Here is a 27024-nt window from a genome sequence, read left to right as displayed (position 1 = left end):
TTCTTTTTCTCTCCTTGGCCACCAGCTCTTGAAGAATAGTGAATTAGGTTGTGGCCTCTCTTAATTTGGTATTTAGTAAGAATATATGCCTCTGAGTTTGTCAAGTTTTTGTTTATTTTATCAGATATCAGGGGCAGAAAATTCTGTGATGTGGTGTAAAACTATACTCTTAATCAGAAGTGTCCTGAGAACATTTAAGAACGTAAATCAGACTTTGTGGTTCCCCTCCTGAAAACAGTTCAGTGGCTTCTTTTTGTGCTCAAGAGTAGGATCCATGCTCCTCACCGTGGCTTATAATTGGCTCATGTATTCACCAACTTCACTGGGCACGACTTTCATCCTATGTGTGCTTCAAACACATGGCTTTCACACTTGCCATTCCCGTGAGTGGTAATCCGTTTCCCCTGGCACTTCTGGGCTTCCTCCTTGTCCTCCTTCGGGTGCTGCTCTACCCTCACTTCCCCTGACAAGCCTTTCTTGATGGCCCTTCCCAGAGTGGCCTGCCCTCTCCACTCCAGTTACTCTCACTCATATAAACATGGTTTATTTCCTTCGTAAAAATAATCAGGCTGGCATTACCTTGTTTATTTATTTGTTGTTTTTCTTCCTCTGCCTTCTCTGCCTCACTGAAACTAGAATAGTTTAAAATGAATGAATGAGTTTCTGATTTGAAAGGTTTAGGGTGAATTAGATCTATTTGTCCTGGGCGGGGGAAAAAAAAACCCATTGCATTAAATAAGCTTGAGAAAAGCCAAAAGTGCATGACCAAAGTGCCAGTTTTATGAAGGGATCTGCATTTCTTTATGTATTGCTCTAAATTATTCTCTGCTTTTAAAATCTTCATTATTCTATTCTGATAACAAAATGAATGCATGTGCTTTGCAGAAAATAAAAATCACTATACTTCCTTATCCAGTGATAAATACAATACACATTTTGGTATAGAATCATTCATTCAGGAACTATTTGAGGTACTATTATGTGTCAGGCACAGTTCTAGCAGGCATTAAACAGACGAAATCCCTGCCCTTATGGCACTTTTGATCTTTCTTCTTTGCATTCCCTCCACGTAATTGGGATTATAACTTATTTAAAGTCTTCTAAACCAGTTATTTTAACTTATAATATGGTGCAGACATTTCCCTATGGGATTATTGTACAACATATATCCTGCCATATGAATATGCTGTTATGTATTTAACTGAATCCCAAAGGTTGAAAATTTAGATTTGCAATTTTTCAATATTATAAAATAATGTGAATATTCTTATACATAAATTTTTAAACACATTTTGTTATTTCCTTAGTATAAATTCCTAGAATTAGAACTTCTGACTAAAGAGTATGTTTGGAATTATGTGATCCAGCTGAATTCCAGATAGGTTATAAAATGTACACACTCCACAACAGTGTACGAAAGGGCCCATTTATCTGCGCTTTTAGCCAGGTTAGGTGCCGTCTTTAAAAAATTTTTTGTCGGGGCGCCTGGGTGGCTCAGTTGGTTAAGCAGCTGCCTTCGGCTCAGGTCACGATCCTAGGGTCCTGGGATCGAGCCCCGCATCGGGCTCCCTGCTCAGTGGGAAGCCTGCTTCTCCCCCTCCCACTCCCCCTGCTTGTGTTCCCTCTCTCGCTGTGTCTCTCTCTGTCAAATAAATAAAATCTTAAAACTTTTTTCCTAAAATAATATTTAATTGATATCTACTTTTTTTAATTTATATTTCTTTGGCTGTTTACATATTTCCTTCAATAAATGTTCCATTCATGTTCTTGGCCTTCTTTTTTGACTGGGAGCATTTACAGTTTTAAAAATTGACTTGTGGGAACTTGTCATATCTTTAGGATATTGACCTGCCATGTTCACCACAACTATTACTCTTGATTAATCATTTGCATTTTTGCTAACTTTCTTTCATACTTTTAGAATATTTCATGTCAATTATATAAATATTTCCCTTAATGATTTTTACCTTTAGCATTATGCTTAAAAAGGGCTTTCCAACTGAAGATTTTGTATTTCCCAATTCTTTTATTTCTTTCAGTCTGTCTTTCTCTATTTAACTCTTTAGGCGTATATGTATACAGTTATATATGCATATGTATGCTATGTGGTATCGAGTAGATCCAACTATACTCATCTAAATAATTAAACAGTCCAGCAACATTAATTGTGTGCATAGAATCTCATTACATAGATGTGTCATAATTTATTTGATCAATCTGGGGTTGGACATTTTTGAGGTTGGAAAATTATCCTCACTTTTTTATCAATATAAAAATTTGACGCAGATCTTCCTTATAAATTCTCCAGGTTCTGTGTCCTTTCTGGATGTGTCATTTGACTCTATGAGTGATTTCACTTTGGAGCAGTTTTGGTGATCACACGATGTAGCTCTGGGGGTAGGTGACTAAAACTGAGTGTGAAGGTTACGAGAAAGGAGGAGTCCTTTGTTACTCACAGCTCACTCCTTTCCCCCATGTCTGCCCACACTGCATTTGGAGCCTCTGAGGCTCTGCCTGGAAAGACATCTCCCTCCTTTGTGGGTTTTGAGGTGGAACTTCGGCCCTGCTCTATCTGTCCCATCTGCTTTCTGTTTTCAGAAATCACAAAAATATCTGGTTCCTGTCTCTCCTGCTTTGAGTATCAAGATGGATTTCCTTCTTTTTGTAAATCTTTACTATAATTTTAATGGAGTTTGAGAATAACTGCTTTTTCTTTTTTAAACAAAACTACAACACAGAATTAGGCAGACAACTTAACTCTGTCTGTGTGGATCCCCTCTGTTCGGAACTACAGGCCAACCTCCCACTCTCACTCTGATGCTAGTGTATTGCAAACTCTGCCAATCCTACAAGAAAAAAAATAGCCTTTGGAGAGTCTAATAAGGCACCAGCGCACTAGTATTGTTTGCCACACATAAAAAAACACAATTCTGAGTTTTAGTCTTACATTATTCCCAAACAACTGACATGAAGATTCAAGCATAGATACACAGATCCCTGGAAACACACTTGGCCACATCTCTGTCGACAAAAATATATCTAGACACACGAGCACAAAAACATAATAGTCATAATTGCACTTATATACTTATATATATGTTCACATTGATTACATAAGAAAAAAAGGTAAGTGGAGGAGAGTGGGTGAGTAAAACAGAGTAAGTTAGTCAAGAAATAAGATTTATTATGGAAATCATTTCACAGTATACACATATATTTATAATCATTACATTGTGCACTTTACACAATGTTATATGTCAATTAGATCTCAAGAAAGCTGGACACACAGGTGCATGTGTGTGAAGTAACAGGAGGCTAATTCAAAAACAATAAAGCATATGCAAGAGACCAAAGAGTAAAACAAGGGAATTTGTACAGAATGGAGGATATAGGATAATTCTGGAAGGCTCAGATATTCCTGTTTCTAACGATTCTAAGTTTCTCCTTCACTCTCCTCTGTCATAAAGTGGACTTAAAAATATTAACGTCCACACTTATTCTTTTTTAAATAACAGCTTTGTTGATATATAATTCATATACCATAAAATCCACTCTTTTGACATGCATAATTCAGGGTTTTTAGAACACCATCCAATTCCAGCACATTATCATCACCCCCAAAAGAAACCTCATCCTTGCGTGTTCACTCCCCATTACGCTCCCCCTTTGCCTCTGACATCCACGAATCTACTTTCTATCTCTACGGATTTGCCTATATGCTTGACATCTCACATACATGGGATCGGATAATGTGTGGCCTTTGTGTCTGGCTTCTTTCACTTAGCAGAATGTTTTCAAGGTTCATCCAAGTCATAGTTGTGTATCAGTACTTCATTCCTTTTTATAACTAAGTAATATTCTCTATACATATATCACATTTTTTTCATTTTTCATTTTTTAAAATTGTGATAACATATCACATGATATTGACTAGCATAACCATTTCTAAATATACAGCTCAGTGGTATTAAGTACATTCACACTGCTGTGCAGCAAACCTCCAGAACTTTTCCATCTTGCAAAACTGAAACTCCGTGCCTGCTCAATAATTCCCTATTTTCCCTCCCCCCAGTCCATGATAGCCTACGTTGTTTCTATGAATCTGACCTACTTTCGATACCTTACATAAGTGGAATCATACACTATTTGTCATTTTGTGGCTGGTTTATTTCACTTAGCAGAATGCCCTCAAGTTTCACCCATATTGTAGCCTGTGACAGAATTTCCTTCCTTTACAAGGCTGAGTACTTTTCCTTCGTATGTATTTATGATATTTTGTTTCTCCATTCATCTGGCGATTATCACATTTTTTAAAAATCCATTCATCACTTGCTGGACATCTGCACTGTTTCCACTTTTTGGTTATTATGCATGCTGTTGGGAACATGTGTGTACAAGGGTTTGTAAGGCCGTATATTTTCAGTTGTCTTGGGTATATACCTAGGTGTGGAATTGCTGAGTCATATGGTAATATGACATTTAACTTTTTGAAGGATTGCCAGACTGTTTCCCAAAGTGGCTGTATCATTTTACGTTCCCACTGACAGTGTATAGTATTCTAATTTTTCCACATCCTTGTCAACACTTGTTATGGTTCGTCTTTTTGATTACAGCCATCCTAGTGGGTGTGAAGTGGTAGCTCATCTTGGTTTTGACTTCCATTTCCCTAATGATAAATGATGTCTCACATTTATTCTTTAAATGGAAGAGGGGAGGGGACGGGTCCAGGAAAACTGGTCTAGTAGCTTTCCTTTCTGTTACAGTGGGATTGGGCTGGTGGGGAATGCAGTGAGGGAAGGTCATTGCGATTGTTCAAGTAAAATGGAATATTAATATTGTGGATAAGAAGAGCACTAGAATTGTGCAAGACTGTTGAATCACAGATCTGTACTTCTGAAACAAATAACGCAACATATTTTAAGAAAAAAGGAAAAGAAGAAGATAACAGGAGAGGAAGAAAAGGGGAGTATGTCAGAGGGGGAGACGAACCATGAGAGATGATGGACTCTGAAAAACTGAGGGTTCTAGAGGGTACGGGGGTGGGGGGATGGGTTAGCCTGGTGATGGGTATTGAGGAGGGCACGTTTTGCATGGTGCACTGGGTGTTATGAACAAACAATGAATCATGGAACACTGCATCAAAAACTAATGATGTAATATATGGTGATTAACATAACAATAAAAAAAATTAAAAAAAAAAAAAAAGAAGAGCACTAAAATAATAAGAGCTAACAGTGCCAGGCAGTGTTCAAAGTGCTTTTACATGTTATCTCATTTAACACTTGGAACACTCACACCTCATAGCTGTAGGAGTAACTCCTGCTTCAGAAGAATCCATGGAGAATTCCCTCAAGGGGAATCACATCTTTTGATCTCTGGTTGTTCTGACGCTGTAACTTTTACTCCCCATGACATTTTCGTCCACATGGCCATCTGTGTCCTCTGTCAGCTGTACTTGGGAAAAGCCTTCTCTGAGACTCCACTTCCCCTGTTAGCCGACAACTCGTTCCGCCTAGATTCTCACCTTTAGTGTTTACTCTGGCCTGGGATTACTTCTTACCACTTAGGGACTAAGAACTCAATTTACTTTTAGCTGATTGATCTTCTACTTCTAGACAGCTCTTTTAGTAGACAGCCTGAGTCACTGAAAGTGAACCTTGATCTCCCATCTTCCTTCTTCTTTCAGTCACATGTGTTCGTAAAGGATTATGGGGCCACACTAAGCTCATCCCCTCTGGTCCACTGCCTCGTTGGCAAGAGGTCATTGTATCACAGAACGCCAATGAGAAGGGCTGAAATGACTGGGGAGGTCTCGTCTGAAGTGTTCTGCTTTGAGAAGTATATTAAAGCTGTCTGGTGTTAGGGCTGAAAACCAGTGAACTAAATTTAATACTTAATTTCAGATGTTATAACATCCAAGTTTTCGAACACTAATAATCTTTGGGTTATTTTGTTCAACCAACTGACTATAACCTTAGTCATGTCACTCAAACTTTTCCCATAAGTTATCCAGCTTTCACCTGGTTTTGCTAGCCCACAATCAACAGACAAGCTGCCTATCTGAGCGGAGAACACTTACTGAGTCTGAACACAGGCACATTTTGTGGAAAACTGAAGGAACTAAATAAACTCTGAAGTTGTCAGCAGGAGATTTTTTGGTATAATTATTAGAAATGAAATGCAGGTATAAAAAAAATAGGATTTGTGCTTGACTGTTCAAACAGAAACTTAATTCGTTGTGATGCAGCCACATAATCATACCAAGTCACCAGTATAAAAAATCAAGTCTGCTTTAATGTTCAAATAGAAATCAAACAACAGGTTCAGCTTACAAAAATAGTATTAGATGATCATCTCAGTTATGATTGCTGGGCAGATACTCTCATACCAGACAGACCATGTTAAGGCTTTTTGCTTTTAAATACCAGTTCCACTGGTTACACAGTCTATACAATGTCAATACTCTTCAGGGGATAAAGGTAATGAGGAAGTGTGATTCTGCCTCTCCCACAGGTGTGTACCCAGTAGTATAACGTGTTTGAATTTTGCTGTAGGTTAAAAATCAGAGGAGAGCTATCCCTAGGATTAGATTAAATCTCTTCTACTAATGGCAGAATATAATAGGATCAAAGAGGAAAATAGTAAAAATATTTTGGAGGTATTAAAAGACAAGAAAAAAGAGATTATGACAATCACCTTCCATTAAGAGGGAAAAAAAGGACTTAAAAATTATTTTCCACATATTTTCTGATTGAAAATTTCATAAACAGCTTGGAAATATGATAGATTTGTATGCTTTATGAGACCTATGTATAAATTGTTCATATTTTCTTGATCCTCCTTGAGATTTGTAAACTGACTATTGTGCAGTGCTTTGGAGGAATGAGTACTGAAATACCAATGCATGGATAAGTATAACATATATATATTTTGCATGATTAGTCAGAGATATCTGTAACTATCATGTGAATTTTTGAAGTAGATACCCTATAGATTTTTACTTAAAAATTAAGAACATATTTAGGCAGAGTCACTACCAATGACCATTCAAAAATCATTTTTCGGAGTGAGAGACAGAACATAGTGTTGACACTGAGGGTTGTAAACAATGTTGAGGAGAAATTCATTCTTTGTAGGTTTCACTTTTGTCTCTGCTTTCTATCATTTCCTGTACCTGAAGAGAATGAAAAAGAATTTTTTTCCACTTGCAATTTTGGTCAACTTGGAATTACCATATCTTGAGGGGTTAAAATATATAGAAATTTAAAATACAAAAGTCCTTGTACTGACCTAGTACAAATAATTCAGACTTTGATAAGTCAAGAATACCTGTTGTAATTGCAGGGGAACCATTAAAAATATATATATATTTTAGGGTGGGGGGATGGGTTAGCCTGGTGATGGGTATTAAAGGGGGCACATTCTGCTTGGAGCACTGGGTGTTGTGCACAAACAATGAATCATGGAACACTACATCAGAAACTAATGATGTAATGTATGGTGATTAACATAACAATAAAAATTATTTAAAAAAATATATATATTTTAAAGATTTGTTTACTTATCTGAGAGAGAGACAGAGACAGAGAGAGCCAGGGGGAGGGGCAGAGGGAGAGAGAGTGTCAAGCCCACTTTGCGCTGAGTGCGGAGCCCCTCCCAAGGCTCAATCTTGGGCAATCCTGAGGTCACGACCTGAGCTAAAACCAAGAGTTGGATGCTTAACCAACTGTGCCACCAGGCACCCCCATTAAAAAATATTAAAAGTAATTATTAGAGCAGTGACTCTATTCTGTGTGATACTGTAATTACAGATACATATCCTATACATTTGCCAAAACCTATAGAATTCACAACACAGACAGAATCCTAACGTAAACCATGGACTTTAGTTAATAATAATATATCAATATTGGCTTATCGCTGTAAGAAATGTGCCACACCAATTCACGGTGTCAATAACAGGGGAACCTAGGGGTGGAAAATGGGGAAAGGAGAAGGGAGTATGTGAGAACTCACTGTACTTTCTGCTTAGTTCTTCTGTAAACGTAAAAACTACTCTAAAAATATAAAGCCTATCAATTTTTTGAAATTACCCTAATGGGAAACCAACAAAAAAAATTCAGAGTGTGTAACTTCTAAACTAATAGAAAAATGGAGTGATAAAAGGAGGCAAAAAGTAAAAAAGAAACAGAACAGGTAGAACAAATAGCATATAGTTAGACTTTAGACGTAAACCCAAATAATCTTTAATAACATCAAATATAAATGGGCTAAAATTAAAAACTTGTCAGATTTGAATAATAAAAATTATATGCTATTTATAAGAAAGGCATCTAAAACTTAGAGTGAAGTTAAAAGTAATAAGGATATTATATCATTTAAACATTGACTAAATAAATCCGATGTAGCTATAACAATACTGAATAGAGTCGTTAGGGTTCATGATATACCTCTAAATGATAAAAAAGTTCAAGTCACCAGAAAAAGATAAGAATTCTAGTTCATATGTACCTAATAACATAATCTTAACTACATACACACAGCATAAATTAACAGAACTAAAGGAGACAGGCAAATTCACAATCATATTGGAAGACTTGAACAACATATTTTACAAACTTGATCTAATGGATATATTTAGAACACTTGATCTAATGGATATATTCTAATAATTGCAGTTACATTTTTTCAACCCCAATTAGTTCATTCACAGTTAATCATATGTTGCATCATAAAGCAAGTCAACACATTTCAAATATTTGAAATCTTGTTTTATAAATAAAGTGCAATTAACTTAGAAATCATTAACCAAAGGGCAATTAGAAAATCCAGTATTTGGTAATTTATATAAATAATGTCCCTAAACCCATGAGTTGAAAAAGAAACATAATGAAAATTAGAAACGATTTTGAACTAAGTAAGTGAAAATACCACATAGTTAGACTTATGTGATAAAACCTTAAATGCATATGTTTTATACAAAAAGTAAGAGCTGCTTCCTATATGCAAGAATAAGCACTTACAAAATGAATCCTGCAAATAACACCTGTATACTATGAACAAAAATCATTTGATGTGATACACCACATTAGTAGAATGAAGAATAAAAATCACATGATTGTCTTAATAGATCAAAAAAATTTGACAAAATTTAGCACCCTCTCATGATAAAATCTCTCAAAAAAGAAGGAATAGAAGGAAGTTACCTCAACATAACAAAGACCATCTATGAAAAGCCTACAGGTGTCATCATACTCAGTGGTGAAAACCTGAAAGCTCTTCCTCTAAGTTCAGGAACAAGACAAAAATACCCACTCTTGCCACTTGAACATAGTACTAGAAGTTCTAGCCAGAGCAATTAGTCAAGGAAAAGAAATAAAAGGTATCCAAACCAAAAAGGAAGATGTAAAATCATCTTTTCCACTTAAAATGGATTGCATTTTCTAGGTTTTTTTTTCTAAGTAGCATAATTTTAGATCATAATATGAATATTGTGAATAGTATGTTGTATAGGCTGAGTTCTGTCATATTCCTCCAGTGAATGTTGAAATAGAAAAAAAAATTCTAAAATTCTTATAGAACCACAAAAGACCTTAAATAGCCAAATTAAGCTGGAGAAAGAAGAACAAAGATGGAGGCATCACACTTCATTCTAAAATATATTACAAGGCTACAGTAATAAAAACAATATGGTACCAGTATAAAGACAGATATACAGACCAATAGAACAGAATAGAGAGCCCAGAAATAAATCCATACACACACAGTCAACAGATCTTCAACAGGGTGCCAAAGATACACAGAGGGAAAGGAAACTCTTTTCAACAAATGGTGATGGGAAAACTGTTTACGCACAAAAGAATGAAACTGGACCCTTAATAAAAATAATCAAAATGGATTAAATACTTAAACATAAGACCTGAAACTGTAAAATTCCAAGAAAATATGTAGAGGGAAAGCTCCACGGCATTGGTCTTGGCAATTATTTCACGGATATGACACCCAAAGCACATGCAACAAAAATAAATAAGTGGGACTACACCAAACTAAAAATCTTCCACATAGCAACAGAAACAGTCAACAAAGTGAACAGGTCACCTACAGAATGGGAGAAAATATTTGCAAGCCATATATTTGATAAAGGGTTAATCTCCAAAATATATATCATAACACCTACAACTCAATAGTGAAAAAAACTAATAACCTAATTTAAAAATGGGCTAAGGACTCAAATAGACATTTCTTTAAAGAAGACATACAAATAACCAACAGGTATATGAAAAAATGTTCAGTGTCACTAATCAGGATGAAAATGCAAATCAAAACCCACCACCAGACATTATCTCATACCAGTTGGGATAACTATTATAAAACAACAAAGACAATACATGTAGGCAAGGGTGTGGAGAAATTGGAACCTTTGCCCACTATCGGTGGGAATGCAAAAATAGTGTAGCCACTATGGAAGACAGTATGGAGAATCCTCAAAAAATTAAAAATAGAACTACATATGACCCAACAATTCCAATTCTGGGATTGCTGTATTTACCCCAAATAATTGAAATCAGGATCTTGAAGAGATATGTTCATTGCAGCACTATTCGTAGTAGCCAAGATGTGGAAACAATCTAAATGTCAGTCAACAGATAAATGGGAAAAGACAATGTGTTATACACACATAATAAAATACTATTCAGTCTCAAAAAAAGAACAAAGTTCTGCAATATGTGACAATATGGATGAATAAGGACATTATGCTAAGTAAAATAGCCCAGTCACAGAAAGACAAATACTGTATCCCACTTACATGGGGTATCTAAAGTGCAAATTCACAGAATCAAAGAATGGAAGGATGGTTGCCAATGGTTAGGGAGAGGGGGAAATGGAGAGTTACTAATTAATGGGCAGAAAGTCTTAGGTAAGCAAGATGAATAAGCTCTAGAGATCTACTATATGACATTGTACCTATAGTCAATAATAATGTAAGGTACACTTAATAATTTGTTAAGAGGGTAGATCTCATGTTAAATGTTCTTACCATAATAAAATTTTATAATTTTTTTAAAAGATTTTATTTATTTATTTGAGAGAGCGAGAAAGAGCACAAGGGGGCGGGGAGCGGGAGACAGAGAAGCAGACTCCTTGCTGAGCAGGGAGCCTGATGCGGGACTTGATCCCAGGACTCCAGGATCATGACCTGAGCCGAAGGCAGTCGCTTAACCAACTGAGCCACCCGGGTGCCCACCATAATAAAATTTTAAAAATAAATGGAAAAGATAATCAACAGAGGCCCACTCCAAGATGATTCAATGTTGAGATTATTAGATAAGCATTTAAAGCTGTTATTGTACCTGTGTTCAGTGAAGTAAAGGAAAATATACTGGAAATCAAAGAAAATATAAAATATCCCAGAAGATAAGTAGAAATAAAGAAAAGGACCAAACAGAAATTTCAGAACTGAAAAATAATAATAAAAAAATCACTGGATGGGCTTAATAGAGAATATAGATGACAGAAGAGTCAGTGAGCTTGAAAATAGAGCCAAGGAGTTATTTGATCTGGAGAGCAAGAAAACTTGAAAGAAATGAAGAGAATTTTAGGGCATCTGTGGGATAATACTACTAGGTCTAATATAAGGTAATTTGAGTATCAAAAAGAAAAGAGGGAGAGAGAAAGAATGAGGCAGGAAAATATCTGAAGAAACTGGCAGACAACTTCCAAATTTGGTGAAAGATATACATTTATAAGATTTAAGCAGCTCAGCTAACCCCCAAAATCATAAATTCCAATGAACATCATGGTAAAACCTCTGGAAACTAAAGAAAATGAGAAGATTATGAAGGCAGTCAGAGACAAATGGCCCAGTACATACAGGGGAACAACAATTTGGAAGACTATGGATTTCTCACCAAAACTATGAAGGCCAGGAACGAGTGAAACCACATTTTTAAGAGCTGGACAACTCAATTCAGAATTCTATAGCCAGCAAAAAATGTTCCACAAGAACGAATGTGTCAGAGATTTTCAGGTAAAAGAAAACCAAGAGTCATTTTTGCCAATAGTGCTGCAATACAAAAAATGCTGGAAAAAGTTTTTCAGGTTGAAAGGAAATAACTTCAGAGAGAAACATGAAAATTCACAAAGTAAGGAAGAACATTAGAAACAGAAACTATCTGGATAAATGTAAAAGATGACTTTTTTCTCGTAAGTTCCTTAAAATACATATGATTATTTAAAGCCAAAATTATTGTCTTGTGGGGGTTTTCACTTATGTAGAAAGTGATAGATATGACAAGTTTAACATAAAAGAACAGATGGGAGTAAAGGACCCTATATGATTATAAAGTTTCCTTTTAATGTGCAGTGATACAAGTATTAATTTTATACTGTGGAAGGCTAGGGATAGATATTGCAATCCCTAGAGCAATCACTAAAATATAATAAGAGGTATAGCTAAAAGCCAATACACAAATTAAAGTAGAATACTGAAATTATTCAAATAATCCAAGAGAAGGCGATAAAAGAGGAACAGAAGAATGAAAGAAACAAAAAGAAAAATAATAAAATGAGAGCTCTAAATTCAACCATATTGATAATTAGGTTAAATGTTAATAGTCTAAACCAGGGGTTGGCAAACTTTTTCTGAAAAGAGCTGGATAGTACACATTTTAGGCCTTGCAGGACACAAACTATCTGTTGCTGCTGCTGAATCCCCCGCCCCCTTGCACTTATTTCTCTTCTCCTTCTTCCTTCTCCTCCTCCTCCTTCCTCTTCAACCACTTTAAAAGGGTAAATTCTTTCTAACCTGTGGGCCATTTAAAACCAGGTGGTCCATAGTTTGCCTACCCTTGTCCTAAATGGTTCAGTTAAAAAGGAGAGATTATCAGAAAGGATAATAAAGACCCAACTATGTAGTACCTACAAGAGACACAATTTAAATATAAAGCATAGATAGGTTGAAAATAAATGGATGAAAAAAATATGCCAAGTAAACTGTAAGATATGAAGCCTGGACTGGCTATATTAATGTCAGAGGCAAAGAATATTACCAGGGAGAAAGATGGACATTTCATAATGATAAGAGTCAATTAATCAGAAAGACATAATAATCATAAATGTGCATGTACCTTGCGGTTTTCAGAAAATGTCCTGGCGTTAGTGTAGGGAATGAGAACCCAAGAGGAACTCAGCAGACCCTTGAGTTGAGAAGATGGAGCTGAGATCCTGGGGAAACCAAGACAGTTATAGTTCACAGGGCCAGAGATGAGAGAATGGCACAGAAAGCACTCTGGAAAGCTGCAGAAAGTCACCTTCAAATTGTCCTCTGCAAATCTATCAGTGCATGTGTGTGAGAAAACTAGCAAGGCCATGGAAAATTGATCTACAAGAATAGTTCCTATTACCACCAGTCAAACTGGAAAACCTCATGATTCATGGGGCATTGGGTAGAATACTCAATACTCAATTGCCTCAGTATATAGGAATAATTAGCCCTAGATTGAAAACTCTTCTGCTCCTCTAAAAAAAAAAATCTTAAAAGCAAAATCTCAAAAGACCAAGCTGTTTCCAAGTAAATTAGTTGAGCCCCAAAATAAAGTCTAAGAATATCTACAAGAATACAAAAAAATCCAGCACCCACCAAGGCAAAATTCACAATATCTTACACCAATAAAAAATTGCCAGACATATACCTACAAATAATACAATGTTATATCAATTATGTCTTAATAAAAAAAATTACCAGACATATAAAGAAGCAGGAAAATTAAAACCGTTACTATAATTGTATTCTCCATGCGCAAAAAGTAAAGTAGAGATATCATCACTCTAGAAAAGACACTCCTAGGGATGAAACTACAAAATTATGATGTATGTAGTGAGAAACACACTGGCACTTTATTATTAATGGTACTTTAGACACTGCAGAAGACAAGATTAGTAAACTTGAAGACATAGTGATAGAAAGTATCCAAAATGATACAGAGAGAGGAAAAAAATTTTAATAAAGAGAATCAAGTGAGCTGTGAGACAACTTCAAGGAGCCCGTTATATGTGTAATTGAGTTCCTAGAGGAGGAGGCTGGGACAGAAGAATGTCTGAAGAAATAGTGGCTGACAACTTTCCAAATATGATGAAAACCATGAGCCTACAGTTCCTAGAAGTTCAAAGTACCATGGCACAAGAAATGTGAAGAAAACTAGAACAATGCCACTTTAAGTGAGAGTATAAACTGATCAAGTACTTTGGAAAACTTTTGGGCAGCCATCTTTTAAAGCTGAACTTATGTCAATACCCTGTGACTTAGCAATTCCCTTTCTAGGTATGAACCCAATAGAAATGCACGTACACATGCACCGAGGGGTAAGTACACAAATGTTCCCTGCAGCATTATTCAGAACAACCAAAAGTCTAACTCAGAATAGAGAATACAGAAATGAAAAGGAATGAATATGCACAAGATGAATGAATCTCATAAACATACTGTTGATCAAGAGAAGTCAGCCCCCAAATAGTACATAATATTTGATTTCATTTATATGAAAATCTAAAAAAGCCAAAGTAAACTAGAAGTCAGAATAGTGGTTATTTTGTGGAAGAGAAAGGGTAGTGATTGGAAATAGGCACCATGTGGGATTTGAGGAGCTGGTAACATTCTGTCTCTTGACTTGGGTAGTTTCATGGGTCTACTAAATTAGTGATATTTAGTCAAATTGTACAGTTTTGATCTGTATAATTTCCTGTATGTATGCTTGAAAAGTTTTTGAAATGAAAATAGACATATTTTACTACATCACCAGAATAATGGAGAAAAATCATGCAATCATCTCAAAAGCTATAGAAAAATAATTTGATAAAGTTAATGATTCATGATGAAAAACTCTCAGAAAACAGATTAGACAAGAACTTCCTTAATATGATTACTAGTATCTATAGAACAGAGCAAAAATCATACTTAACGGTTAAATAGGGAAAACTTTTTTTTTAAAGATCAAGAGCAAGCAAAGTGAACCACTGTAGCTACTTCTATTCAATATTAATTCTACTGGAGATCCCTAACCAGTGTACTATATCAGTCAGTGTCCCAACAGAAAATAGATGGCACATTCAAAATAGAAGAATTCAAAGAAGGTTCATTCAGAAAGGGTCCATTTAAAAGAATTAGGCATAGGGGAGTCACAGAAGATAACACAATAATCCAAAGCTAGTAAAAGGGAGCTAACCTCTTAACCTTGAAGGTCAAGAGGAGGAGACATTACTGGAATTCAGAAGTAAAGAGTCATGTAAAAAGATGTCTTGAGAGGAGCAGGGACCTCCAGACAACTCAGGACAGATCATAAGGGAAAAGACCAGGGAAATAAACCTGATCTCACTCTCTTTCCTCCTAATCTTCCTCCAGGGTTTTCCATTGGCTTAACCCAACCAGAAGTCAGAAGGAAGGAGAGCCTGTTGATCTAGTCCATATGGATTAGCTACTTTGTAGGGTAGAAAAGAGCAAAAGGTGGATCTGAAGAGGCAAAGAGAAGATACATAATAAATGGAATAAGACAAGTGGAAAAAAAAAAGGTAAGGATTAGAAAGATCAAATAAAACTGTCACTATTTGCAAATGATATGATTGTATATGTAGAAATACCCACAGTATCTACATATACGTGTTTAGAATTAATAAGTTGAATTTAGTAAGGTTGCTAGATATAAGATCAACAAAAAACTTAGCTGTATTTCTATATGCCAGCAAATAGAAACTGAAGTTTTAAAAATTTCTATTTGCAAAAGCATCACAATTATAAAATACCTATGAATAAATCTATCAGAAATATGTAAAATCTTCGTGCAAATAATAACTATACTGAGAGAAATTAAAGACCTAAATAAATGTAGAGGATAAAGGATTGGAAATACTCATTGTTTCAAGCCATCCCTTCTTCCCAAATTGATCTACAGACTCAGTGCAATCCTAATAAAAATCCCACCAGGGTGTGCTTCTGATTGTGTGTGTATGTGACTTGACAAATAACTCTAAATATTGATATGGGAATGCATAGGCCTAAGAATAAGCAAGATATTTTTAAAGAAAAGTAATATGGGAGGACTTGCTCTGATTGATATTAAGACTTATTTTAAGGCATACTAATTAAGACAGTCTTGTATGGAGCAAGGATAAACAAACATACCACCAAAATCAAATAAAAAGCAGTATGGGAGATACGGTCTTTTTAATAAAAGGTGCTTGGTCAGTTGGATGTCTGTTTAGGAAAAAAAATAAAACTTGATCCCACCTCACACCCGTACACAAAATCAATTCCAAAGTGACTGGATATCAATGTGAAAGGCAAAATAAATTAAATTTAACTCCCCCCACCAAAAAATAAAAAATGCACAAACTTCTATGAGATAATATAAGGGGCTATGTCAGGAGGGGCTATGTCAGGAGTTTGGACTAAGGAGACTTCTAAAAGAGGACACCAGAAGTACTAATCATAAATTAAAAAGGTTGTTAAATGTGACTGTTTCAAAATTAAGAATTTCTGTTCATTGAAAGATACCTTTAAGAGATAAAAAGGGAAGGCAGAGAACAGAAGAAACCTGCAAGAAACGCAACAAAGGGCTCCTCACCTAGAATACATATAAAATTGTGACAAATGAGTATGAAAAAGACAAGCAATACAATAGAAAAAGAAGTACTTCCAAATGGCCAATAAACAAATTAAAAGGTATGCAGCTGCCTTAGTTATCAGGAAAAAGCAGATGGGCGCTGCAGAGATTACAATTCACCCATCAATATGTGGCTAATGCTAAAAAGATATTAGCATTCAACAGTTTATAAGTGCTCGCTTCATGATAACCCACGGAGTTGGATGTGTTTTGTTTTGGGTGTGTGTACGTGTGCTGTATTTTACAATAAACAGAATTAAAAGCTTGTTCTCTTTCTCCTATTCCATACCTGGCACAGCATAAAACTGAGGGGGTCCTCTGGTTTTTCATAGACTAAGTTTTCAGTGATCTGCTGAGAGAGAGCATGAGGCATCGCGTTATGGTTCTGAGCTAAAGTTATGTGGTCAGGTTCTAGCTAAAGCCATATTTTGCACTAACCTAGCACCATAGTCTTTTTTTTGTGCATAACACCCAGTGCTCCATGCAGAACGTGCCCTCTTTAATACCCATCACCAGGCTAACCCATTCTCCCACCCCCCTCCCCTCTAGAACCCTCAGTTTGTTTTTCAGAGTCCATCGTCTCTCATGGTTTTTCTCCCCCTCCGATTTCCTGCCCTTCATTCTTCCCCTCCTGCTATCTTCTTTTTTTTCTTAACATATATTGTATTATTTGTTTCAGAGGTACAGATCTGTGATTCAACAGTCTTGCACAATTCACAGTGCTCACCATAGTACATACCCTCCCCAATGTCTATCACCCAGCCACCCCATCCCTCCCACCCACACCCCACTCCAGCAACCCTCAGTTTGTTTCCTGAGATTAAGAATTCCTCATATCAGTGAGGTCATATGAAACATGTCTTTCTCGGGGCGCCTGGGTGGCTCAGTTGGTTAAGCGACTGCCTTTGGCTCAGGTCATGATCCTGGAGTCCCGGGATCGAGTCCCGCATCGGGCTCCCTGCTCGGCAGGGAGTCTGCTTCTCCCTCTGACCCTCTTCCCTCTCCTGCTCTCTATCTCTCATTCTCTCTCTCTCAAATAAAAAAAAAATCGAAACATGTCTTTCTCTGATTGACTTATTTCGCTCAGCATAACACCCTTCAGTTCCCTCCACATCATAGCAAATGGCAAGATCTCATTCCTTTTGATGGCTGCATAATATTCCATTGTATATATATATATCACATCTTCTTTATCCATTCATCTGTCAGTGGACATCTTGGCTCTTTCCACAGTTTGGCTATTGTGGACATTGCTGCTATAAACATCAGGGTGCACGTACCCCTTCGGATCTCTACATTTGTATCTTTGGGGTAAATACCCAGTAGTGCAATTGCTGGATCGTATGGTAGCTCTATTTTCAACTGTTTGAGGAACCTCCATGCTGTTTTCCAGAGTGGTTGCACCAGCTGGCATTCCCACCAACAGTGTAGGAGGGTTCCCCTTTCTCCACATCCCTGCCAACATTTGTCATTTCCTGACTTGTTAATTTTAGCCATTCTGACTGGTGTGAGGTGGTATCTCATTGAGGTTTTGATTTGCTGCCGAGCGATGTTGAGCACTTTTTCATGTGTCTGTTGGCCATTTGGAAGTCTTCTTTGGAAAAATGTCTGTTCATGTCTTCTGCCCATTTCTTGATTGGATCATTTGTTCTTTGGGTGTTGAGTTTGCTAAGTTCTTTATAGATTTTGGATACTAGCCCTTTATCTGATATGTCATTTGCAAATATCTTCTCCCATTCTGTCGGTTGTCTTTTGGTTTTGTTGACTGTTTCTTTTGCTGTGCAAAAGCTTTTTATCTTGATGAAATCCCAATAGTTTATTTTTGCCCTTGCTTCCCTTGACTTTGGCGATGTTTCTAGGAAGAAGTTGCTGTGGCTGAGGTCAAAGAAGTTGCTATCTGTGTTCTCCTTTAGGATTTTGATGGACTCCTGTCTCACATTTAGGTCTTTCAACCATTTTGAATCTATTTTTGTGTGTGGTGTAAGGAAATGGTCCAGTTTCATTCTTCTGCATGTGGCTGTCCAGTTTTCCCAACACCATTTGTTGAAGAGACTGTCTTTTTTCCATTGGACATTCTTTCCTGCTTTGTCAAAGATTAGTTGACCATAGAGTTGAGGGTCCATTTCTGGGCTCTCTATTCTGTTCCATTGATCTATGTGTCTGTTTTTGTGCCAGTACCATACTGTCTTGATGATGACAGCTTTGTAATAGAGCTGGAAGTCTGGAATTGTGATGCCACCAGCTTTGCTTTTCTTTTTCAACATTCCTATGGCCATTCGGGGTCTTTTCTGGTTCCATACAAATTTTAGGATTATTTGTTCCATTTCTTTGCAAAAAGTGGATGGTATTTTGATGGGGATTGCATTGAATGTGTAGATTTCTCTAGGTAGCATTGACATCTTCATAATATTTGTTCTTCCAATCCATGAGCATGGAACGTTTTTCCATTTCTTTGTGTCTTCCTCAATTTCTTTCATGAGTATTTTATAGTTTTCTGAGTACAGATCCTTTGCCTCTTTGGTTAGATTTATTCCTAGGTATCTTATGGTTTTGGGTGCAGTTGTAAATGGGATCGACTCCTTAATTTCTCTTTCTTCTGTCTTACTGTTGGTGTATAAGAATGCCACTGATTTCTGTGCATTGATTTTATATCCTGCCACTTTACTGAATTCCTGTATGAGTTCTAGCAGTTTTGGGGTGGAGTCTTTTGGGTTTTCCACATAAAGTATCATATCATCTGCAAACAGTGGGAGTTGGACTGCTTCTTTGCCAATTTGGATGCCTTTGATTTCTTTTTGTTGTCTGATTGCTGTGGCTAGGACTTCTAATACTATGTTGAATAGCAGTGGTGAGAGTGGACATCCCTGCTGCGTTCCTGACCTTAGGGGGAAAGCTCTCAGTTTTTCCCCATTGAGAATGATATTCGCTGTAGGTTTTTCATAGATGGCTTTTATGATATTGAGGTATGTACCCTCTATGCCTATACTCTGAAGAGTTTTGATCAAGAAAGGATGCTGTACTTTGTCCAATGTTTCTTCTGCATCTATTGAGAGGATCATATGGTTCTTGTTCTTTCTTTTATTAATATATTGTATCACACTGATTGATTTGCGGATGTTGAACCAACCTTGCAGCCCAGGGATAAATCCCACTTGGTGATGGTGACTAATCCTTTTAATGTACTGTTGGATCCTATTGGCTAGTATTTTGGTGACAATTTTTGCATCCATGTTCATCAAGGATATTGGTCTGTAATTCTCCTTTTTTGATGGGGTCTTTGTCTGGTTTGGGGATCAAGCTAATTGTGGCCTCATAAAATGAGTTTGGAAGTTTTCCTTCCATTTCTATTTTTTGGACAGTTTCAGAAGAATAGGTATTAAGGTATTAATTCTTCTTTAAATGTTTGTTAGAATTCCCCTGGGAAGCCATCTGGCCTCCCAGATGTTGTTTTTTGGGAGATTTTTGATGACTGCTTCAATTTCCTTAGTGGTTATAGGTCTGTTCAGGTTTTCTACTTCTTCCTGGTTCAGTTTTGGTAGTTGATACATCTCTAGGAATGCATCCATTTCTTCCAGGTTATCTAATTTGCTGGCATAGAGTTGCTCGTAATATGTTCTTAGAATTGTTTGTATTTCTTTGGTGTTGGTTGTGATCTCTCCTCTTTCATTCATGATTTTGTTGATTGGGGTCATTTCTCTTTTCTTTTTGATAAGTCTGGCCAGGGGTTTATCAATCTTGTTAATTCTTTCAAAGGAACAGCTCCTAGTTTCGTTGATCTGTTCTACTGTTCTTTTGGTTTCTATTTCATTGATTTCTCCTCTACTTTTTATTATTTCTCTTCTCCTGCTGGGTTTAGGCTTTATTTGCTGTTTTTTCTCTAACTCCTTTAGGTGTAGGGTTAGGTTGTGTATTTGAGACCTTTCTTGTTTCTTGAGAAAAGCTTGTATTGCTATATACTTTCCTCTCAGGACTGCCTTTGCTGCAACCCAAAGATTTTGAACAGTTGTGTTTTCATTTTCATTGGTTTCCATGAATTTTTTTAATTCTTCTTTAATTTCCTGGTTGACCCATTCATTCTTTAGTAGGATGCTCTTTAGCCTACATGTATTTGAGTTCTTTCTGACTTTCCTCTTGTAATAGAGTTCTAGTTTCACAGCATTGTAGTCGGAAAATATGCAGGGAATGATCCCAATCTTTTGGTACTGGTTGAGAACTGATTTGTGACCTAGGATGTGATCTATTCTGGAGAATGTTCCATGGGCACTGGAGAGGAATGTGTATTCCATTGCTTTGGGATGGAATGTTCTGAATATGTCTGTGAAGTCCATTTGGTCCAGTGTGTCATTTAAAGTCTTTATTTCCTTGTTGATCTTTTGCTTAGATGATCTGTCCATTTCAGTCAGGGGGGTGTTAAAGTCCCCCACTATTATTGGAATGTTGTCAATGTGTTTCTTTGCTTTTGTTATTAATTGGGTTATATAATTGGCTGCTCCCATGTTAGGGGCATAGATATTTACAATTGTTAGATCTTCTTGTTGGATAGACCCTTTAAATAGGAAATAGTGTCCTTCCTCATCTCTTATTACAGTCTTTGGTTTAAAATCTAATTTGTCTGATACAAGGATTGCCACCCCAGCTTTCTCTTGCACCATAGTCTTTTAAAGAAATTTATGTATCTCTACAAAGTGACAAATTACTTTCTGACTACTGATAAAATTAGGCAAATTAAAGTAAAATTTAGAGGAAGAAAAATTTAGTAATAAATAGCAATGGATATTTTTCTAGCTTCCAAGATCAAACAGGTAGTGAGAAAGTTTTGAACAAAGTTTTTGTTTTGAGAATTGTGATTTTGCTAGACTGAGAAATTAATGAATTAATCACTTTATTCAAAAGAAAAGTCTTTTGAGTAAATTAAAAACACGATGTGTCTTTACATAGAAACTTTCCTGTGAGGAATTTGATTCTAAAAGGTGAAAAAGATGTTTCATGTTTATAATAATAAATGAGAAAGCATACACAAAACTTCAGAAATTCACTTCCATACTTTGTTGTTGTTTAATAACCCAAAACATAATAAACTAAGCAGAATTCTCATTTGCAGGGAATAACAATGGGGCAAGTTTCAAGTATAAAATATTTAATATCCGTTTAATGCACCCATGCCAATTACATATTTCATATATGTTTCTATTGAACACATATTTGATAACTAATTTTTCTTATAATAATGTTGTATTCTCAAGTATTGTTTTTCCTTGACAGAGGAAGAAAATTATTTATAAAATGATTTGATTTCTACTTTCTTCAATAGCTTTCATCCTGCAGTTTAAGAATTAGTAGTTCTCTGATTAAAGCCAGAAAACCCAGCCATTAGCTCTCTCCCACAAAAGGACATTTTAAGAAAGAAAAGGCATAGAGTAGGGTTAATGGAGTAAAATCACTCTGTTTTATATGAGGAAACGGAGATTCACTGAAGTTCATTTTCTCCAAATCACAAAGATGAGAAGTGGCAAAGTTACGTTGGAACTTCGGGCTAACAGTTTGCATAATTTGCTCTTGCCTCTATACCCTACTTCTTTAAACTTAAACTTTCCCAGTTTAAATGTTTTTTTTTCCCCAGTTTGCATATTTTCATTTGAGGTGGGCCATTTTTATTTTACACCCTTCTAACTACAATGTTACTACATGTACCCGTTATAATACACATACTTGTGCCTTGCTGAGTAATAGTATTAACATAAAAATAACTACGTCAGGCAAACAAAAGCAAAACAACCCACCAAATAACAAAACATGGTGTAAATGTGATAATCTCTTCTAATTCTCTATTGACCAAGGAAATGTCACTTTTTTTTAAAAAAAGATTTTATTTATTTATTTGACAGAGAGAGACACAGCGAGAGAGGGAACGCAAGCAGGGGGAGTGGGAGAGGGAGAAGCAGGCTTCCCGCGGAGCAGGGAGCCTGATGCGGGGCTTGATCCCAGGACCCTGAGATCATGACCTGAGCCGAAGGCAGACCCTCAACTGACTGAGCCCCCCAGGCGCCCCCATTCTTTGGTGTTTCTCATTTACTACTTTTGCTTAATACATCTCAGTGCACTTACTAACTTCTCAATGAGATTATATCCTTTTTTAAAAATTTTTTTATTGTTATGTTAATCACCACCATTAGTTTTTGATGTAGTGTTCCATGATTCATTGTTTGTGCATAACACCCAGTGCTCCACGCAGGATGTGCCCTCTTTAATACCCATCACCAGGCTAACCCATCCCCCCACCCTCCTCCCCTCTAGAACCCTGTTTGTTTTTCAGAGTCCATTGTCTCTCATGGTTCGTCTCCCCCTCCGGTTTACTCCCCTTCATTCTTCCCCTCCTGCTATCTTCTTCTTTTCCTTTTCTCTTAACATATGTTGCATTATTTGTTTCAGAGGTACAGATCTGTGATTCAACAGTCTTGCACAATTCACAGTGCTCACCCTAGCACATACCCTACCCAGAGATTATATCCTTTTTATAACCAAGGCCCATCCTTGTACCTCTAAAAGCCAGGTCCAAGTTTGTTTTTTACATTGTAATCACCGTAAAACTCACTCTTAAAGAACAGGGTTGAGAGGTTTACCTGGAATATTTGCAGAATGTGGTGCTTCTCCATGTATCGTAGTGAAACTTGATAAGGATCTTCATATACAATAGGAGGGAACTGCCTCCTATAAGTTTGATTGTATCCAAAAGATTTCCTTCCTTCTTGGTATTCTGGAATATCATCCTGAAATAGAAATACCCCCCACCCCAGCAGAGAGTCTTTAATAAGTTCAAAAGCTCCAGGAATTTTTGTTCTTATTGGTGTTATTATCAGTGGAATCTGTTGATGGGACCTGAACACCAGGACTTGGAGAAAAGACACATTCTGATGACAAACCTGACTGATCCTCCTGGCAACATAATGCGCCTCAAGTCCCCGGAGGCACCTTATGCATGTCTAATCTACTTCAAATACTTTTCCCTTCACAGGGATCTCCAACTGACTCCAAATGCCTTTCCTTTGGAGGAATCCCAGAGAGGGGAAATGACTTAGTGTCCCAGAGTAAGCAGCAGAACTAGGACTTGAAACCCAGGTCTCCTGAATCCTGGCTCATTGATCTTTCCTGAATGGCCTTCCTGTAGCAGAGAGGGCAACAAATCTATTTCCCACTCCCCTTCTCCTGCCTTTCCCGAATGTCCTGCGCTTGCTAAATACATTGTAACAGGTAGGTTTATTCCTCATCTTTGATTCAACACATGCCCTCTCCCTGCCCCCATACCGCCACAACAAACCCTTGGTTTGGCCTCCAATCCCCTAGGTGGTTATCAAATGACCCTTTAACATACAGGCTTGGTTTCTATGGCTTCAGTTTTTTCTCGACCCATGATATAGTCCAACTTGGATGAGATACAGGGGAATCTCTGGGAATAGACTTGGTCTTTTGCTTGCAAATTACTGGCGAATCTGGCACCAAATGAGTCAAATGCTTGCACACTGGTCACACTTTCCGTGTCTGTTTCCACTGAAACTGGGGAATTGTCACCGTCGATTTCTCTGGTATGAAATTCGCAGGGTTCTATTCTGGGCTCAGCCTCTCTGTACCCTTTAATGTCACCAAATTGGGCAAATATTCTGTCGTCATACTGGCCAGGTGCTCCATAGTCAGCTAGGTAGTCTTTGTAGTAATTCTCTTCAGCCATTAAGTGATCCATCTGGTCACTGTAGTCAGCCTTGTCCACAGGAAGGTGATCAGCACTGCTGTCAGCTTGCTCAGCAGCTTGCTGCTCAGCTCTTTCAGCAGCTTCTTCATCCCCTTCTTGCTGAGTCTTTAGAGATGTTATGGGGTCAACTTGGTGACCAGTCTTTTCAGAAGTTCTTCGTTTAACCAAGCCAGACAACCTGCTGTCAATCTGTTCAGAAGTTCTTTTGTCAGCCTGGCTGGACCTTCTGCGGCCAATCTGTTCAGAGGCTCCTTGTTCGTTTGAGACCGACAATCTACCATCAATCTGTTCAGAAGTTCTTCTGTCCAACTGGCTAGACAATCTACGGTTACTCTGCTCATAAGCTCTTGGCTCAGTCTGGTAGGACATTCTGCGGTCAGTCTGCCCATTATCTCTTCCTTCAGCCTGGCTGGACCGTCTGCGTTCAATCTGTTCAGAAGTTCTTTGTTCACGTGGAGGAAACATCTGGCTGTCAGTCTCTTCAGACTGTACATGACTGGCTTGGCTAGATGTCCTGCTGTCTGTCTGTTCATACATTCTTTGGTCGTCCCGATCAGATGCACTACGCTGAGCAGCATTAGCGTGGTCAGAGGCTCTGAGATCAGCCTGATCAGATGTTTGGCGCCCAGTGGGTTCAGATCCTTTGTGGTCAGTCTGTCCGGACATTCTTTGGGCAGCCTGCTCAGCCGTTCTGGGGTCAGTCTGGTCATCGACCTCTTCTTCATCCTGGTTCTGCCAGTTGTCTTCCTGGCCATCTGTGTGGCTGTCATCTGGGGACTTGGCTGTGCTTTCAGGTGCCAAGGAGTCTGCGGGACCCTCCTCGGGAGGCTCTTCCATTTTCTGCCCTGGCGGGCCTAGGTTGCCGGACGCCGTGGGCGGGGCCGGCCTGGTCTCCTAGGTGACCTCCACAGGGTGCGCGACGTTGCGGCCCACACGCTTTGTTCCGGCCTCCGTGCGCCGGCCCTTGCGGGTGCTCGGGCGCCACCCCTGCCCGGGTCAGGGCTGCCTCGGGCCCTGGGCGCCGCCAGGAGTGCCCAATCCGCTGACGCTCAGTGTGGACGCGAGCGCAGGGCGAGCGCCCTTCCCCGTGAGAGGAGGTGATGCGCACACGCGGCGGTCGCCACCGCCCAGCCACTAGGCTCCGGGCTCTGTGAATCGGGGCTCCAGAGCTGTACCCGCCGCCTTTTCTTGTGGAGGTTCACAGCGGGTGCGTGAACCGGGCTTGCTCAGGTACAGCAAGTCTCTAATCGCCACCCAAGTGTTAGCCGAGGAAGCCGCGGCCGACCACCGGAGGGCAGCACCCCCGCTCGGCGCTCACTGTTGCCATCCAATCAGATCCACGCTCCGTCCCACAGACTCCTGTCTAATCGGAGTCGTGCTCGCAGTACGGTGTTAGTGCTGGGCACTGTGCTAGTGAATGCTCCTGCTCATAACTGCTCGTCTGCTTTAGACTCTAATCGGTATTGTTGCGATGTGGCCAAATCCTGTGTGTGTGTGTGTGTGTGTGTGTGTGCGTGTGTGTGTGTGTGTGTGTGTTGGGGGGGTTCTTTTACTTGCAAAACTCATTTGGGAAAATTCCTGCCTGTACACACAGTGCCCGTGCTATTTTCAGTGGTACCCGGAAGAGTTCAGTCCTCCTAACACTCATTTTAGCAAAATCAGACGGATCTTTCCTCACAATAAGAGTGTAGAGAGGAGAGATCTGCTCTCTTCCCCACCCTCACCACCACGTACCCCTGGGCATTCACTGCTGCGGGATCATCCCCTTCTCTGTCTCCAGGGACAGGTGAGCAGCTGTTTTCCTCCCCTTTGGGAAGAGCTGTCTTGGCTGTGAAAGCCCCACGGTGTGTGTGTTTTTTGTTTTGTTTTGTTTATTTTTTTTTTTCTTTTCTGAATGAGACATACATGGAAGTCTAAAGGAAAGAGAGGAGATCCAGTGAGAATGGGTTCTAAAATCACCCCATTTGATGGGCTTATAGCAGAAGGGAGGGTAGGGTTAGGACCCAGGGTTCCAGAAAGAAAGGGCATAGGAAAGATGGGGGGAAGATAGGAGAAGGGATATTGAACAAGTGGGGAATTTGCACCTGATGGTGGTGGCCACTGTGGTCTGGGTTTTGAGATGTGGCCCTCCCCTTTTGAAATAAACTTTAAGAATCCACTTCAGGCCAACATGTCCCCTACTTTCAGGAGTAGGGCAGCACAGAGGTGATTGATGAGACATTTATGTGTCTGACTCTTCAAAGCCTAAAATCACTGAGGCAAGCCAACCATTGGTAGTATAATATCAGGTATGCCTTTAATATGGGTTTAATTGCATTCAATAATTAGAGATAACAAAATCCAAACGCAGATAGTTGTGATCAAGATATGAGAGGGAGAGTGCGTACCTTTGATGCCATACTTAGGCGCAGACAGGAGAATCTAGGTACACTGAAGCAAAATCATTTATGTAATAGTTCCCAGAACATAGGAAGTGCTCAAGATGTGTTTGCTGAGTATAAATGTATGAAGGATCTGCCTTATTTATTTATTTAAAATGTGTGGAGCAAATAAACTTCGCATTTGTAGTAAAATAGGTGCTAGGCTATGGTTTACAATTTCAAAGAGGCATTGGTTTTGTAGACT

The 27024-nt window shown here is 38.3% G+C and overlaps 1 protein-coding gene across 3 annotated transcripts; it reads right to left on the bottom strand.

The window, feature by feature from the left end:
* Positions 1-523: 523 nt before the first annotated feature.
* On the bottom strand, positions 524-25271 carry TEX55 (testis expressed 55). Of its 3 annotated transcripts, none has more exons than XM_073902209.1 (4): positions 24025-25271; positions 23276-23422; positions 16945-17007; positions 524-632 (listed from the first exon to the last, which is right to left on the bottom strand). In XM_073902209.1, the coding sequence occupies exons 1-4, from the start codon at positions 25234-25236 to the stop codon at positions 624-626; spliced, it is 1431 nt and encodes a 476-aa protein (XP_073758310.1). In that variant the 5' UTR covers positions 25237-25271; the 3' UTR covers positions 524-623. The 3 variants fall into 3 exon arrangements, with proteins under 3 accessions (XP_073758310.1, XP_025724601.1, XP_025724609.1); XM_025868816.2 differs by lacking the exon at positions 524-632 and adding an exon at positions 7041-7174; XM_025868824.2 differs by lacking the exon at positions 524-632 and adding an exon at positions 7041-7174 and having other exon boundaries at positions 16945-17004.
* Between the last annotated feature and the right edge of the window lie 1753 nt (positions 25272-27024).

The sequence above is a fragment of the Callorhinus ursinus genome, unplaced genomic scaffold, assembly GCF_003265705.2.
Source record: "Callorhinus ursinus isolate GAN/ISIS: 27379988/994484 unplaced genomic scaffold, GSC_fseal_2.0 scaffold1, whole genome shotgun sequence".
Classification (NCBI taxonomy): domain Eukaryota; kingdom Metazoa; phylum Chordata; class Mammalia; order Carnivora; family Otariidae; genus Callorhinus; species Callorhinus ursinus.
Note: the sequence above shows the minus strand (reverse complement) of the source record. Positions and strands in the feature narration are given on the sequence as shown.

Excerpts from the sequence above, each read along its gene's own strand:
- TEX55 (XM_025868816.2), bottom strand. The coding sequence starts at position 25,236 with ATGGAAGAGCCTCCCGAGGAGGGTCCCGCAGACTCCTTGGCACCTGAA. Across the intron at positions 17,008-23,275 it reads ACATTCTGCAAATATTCCAG|CAGATCACTGAAAACTTAGT; the intron begins GTAAACCTCTCA and ends GCTCTCTCTCAG. Across the intron at positions 7,175-16,944 it reads TCAGTTTTATGCTGTGCCAG|GTACAGGAAATGATAGAAAG; the intron begins GTATGGAATAGG and ends CATTCTCTTCAG.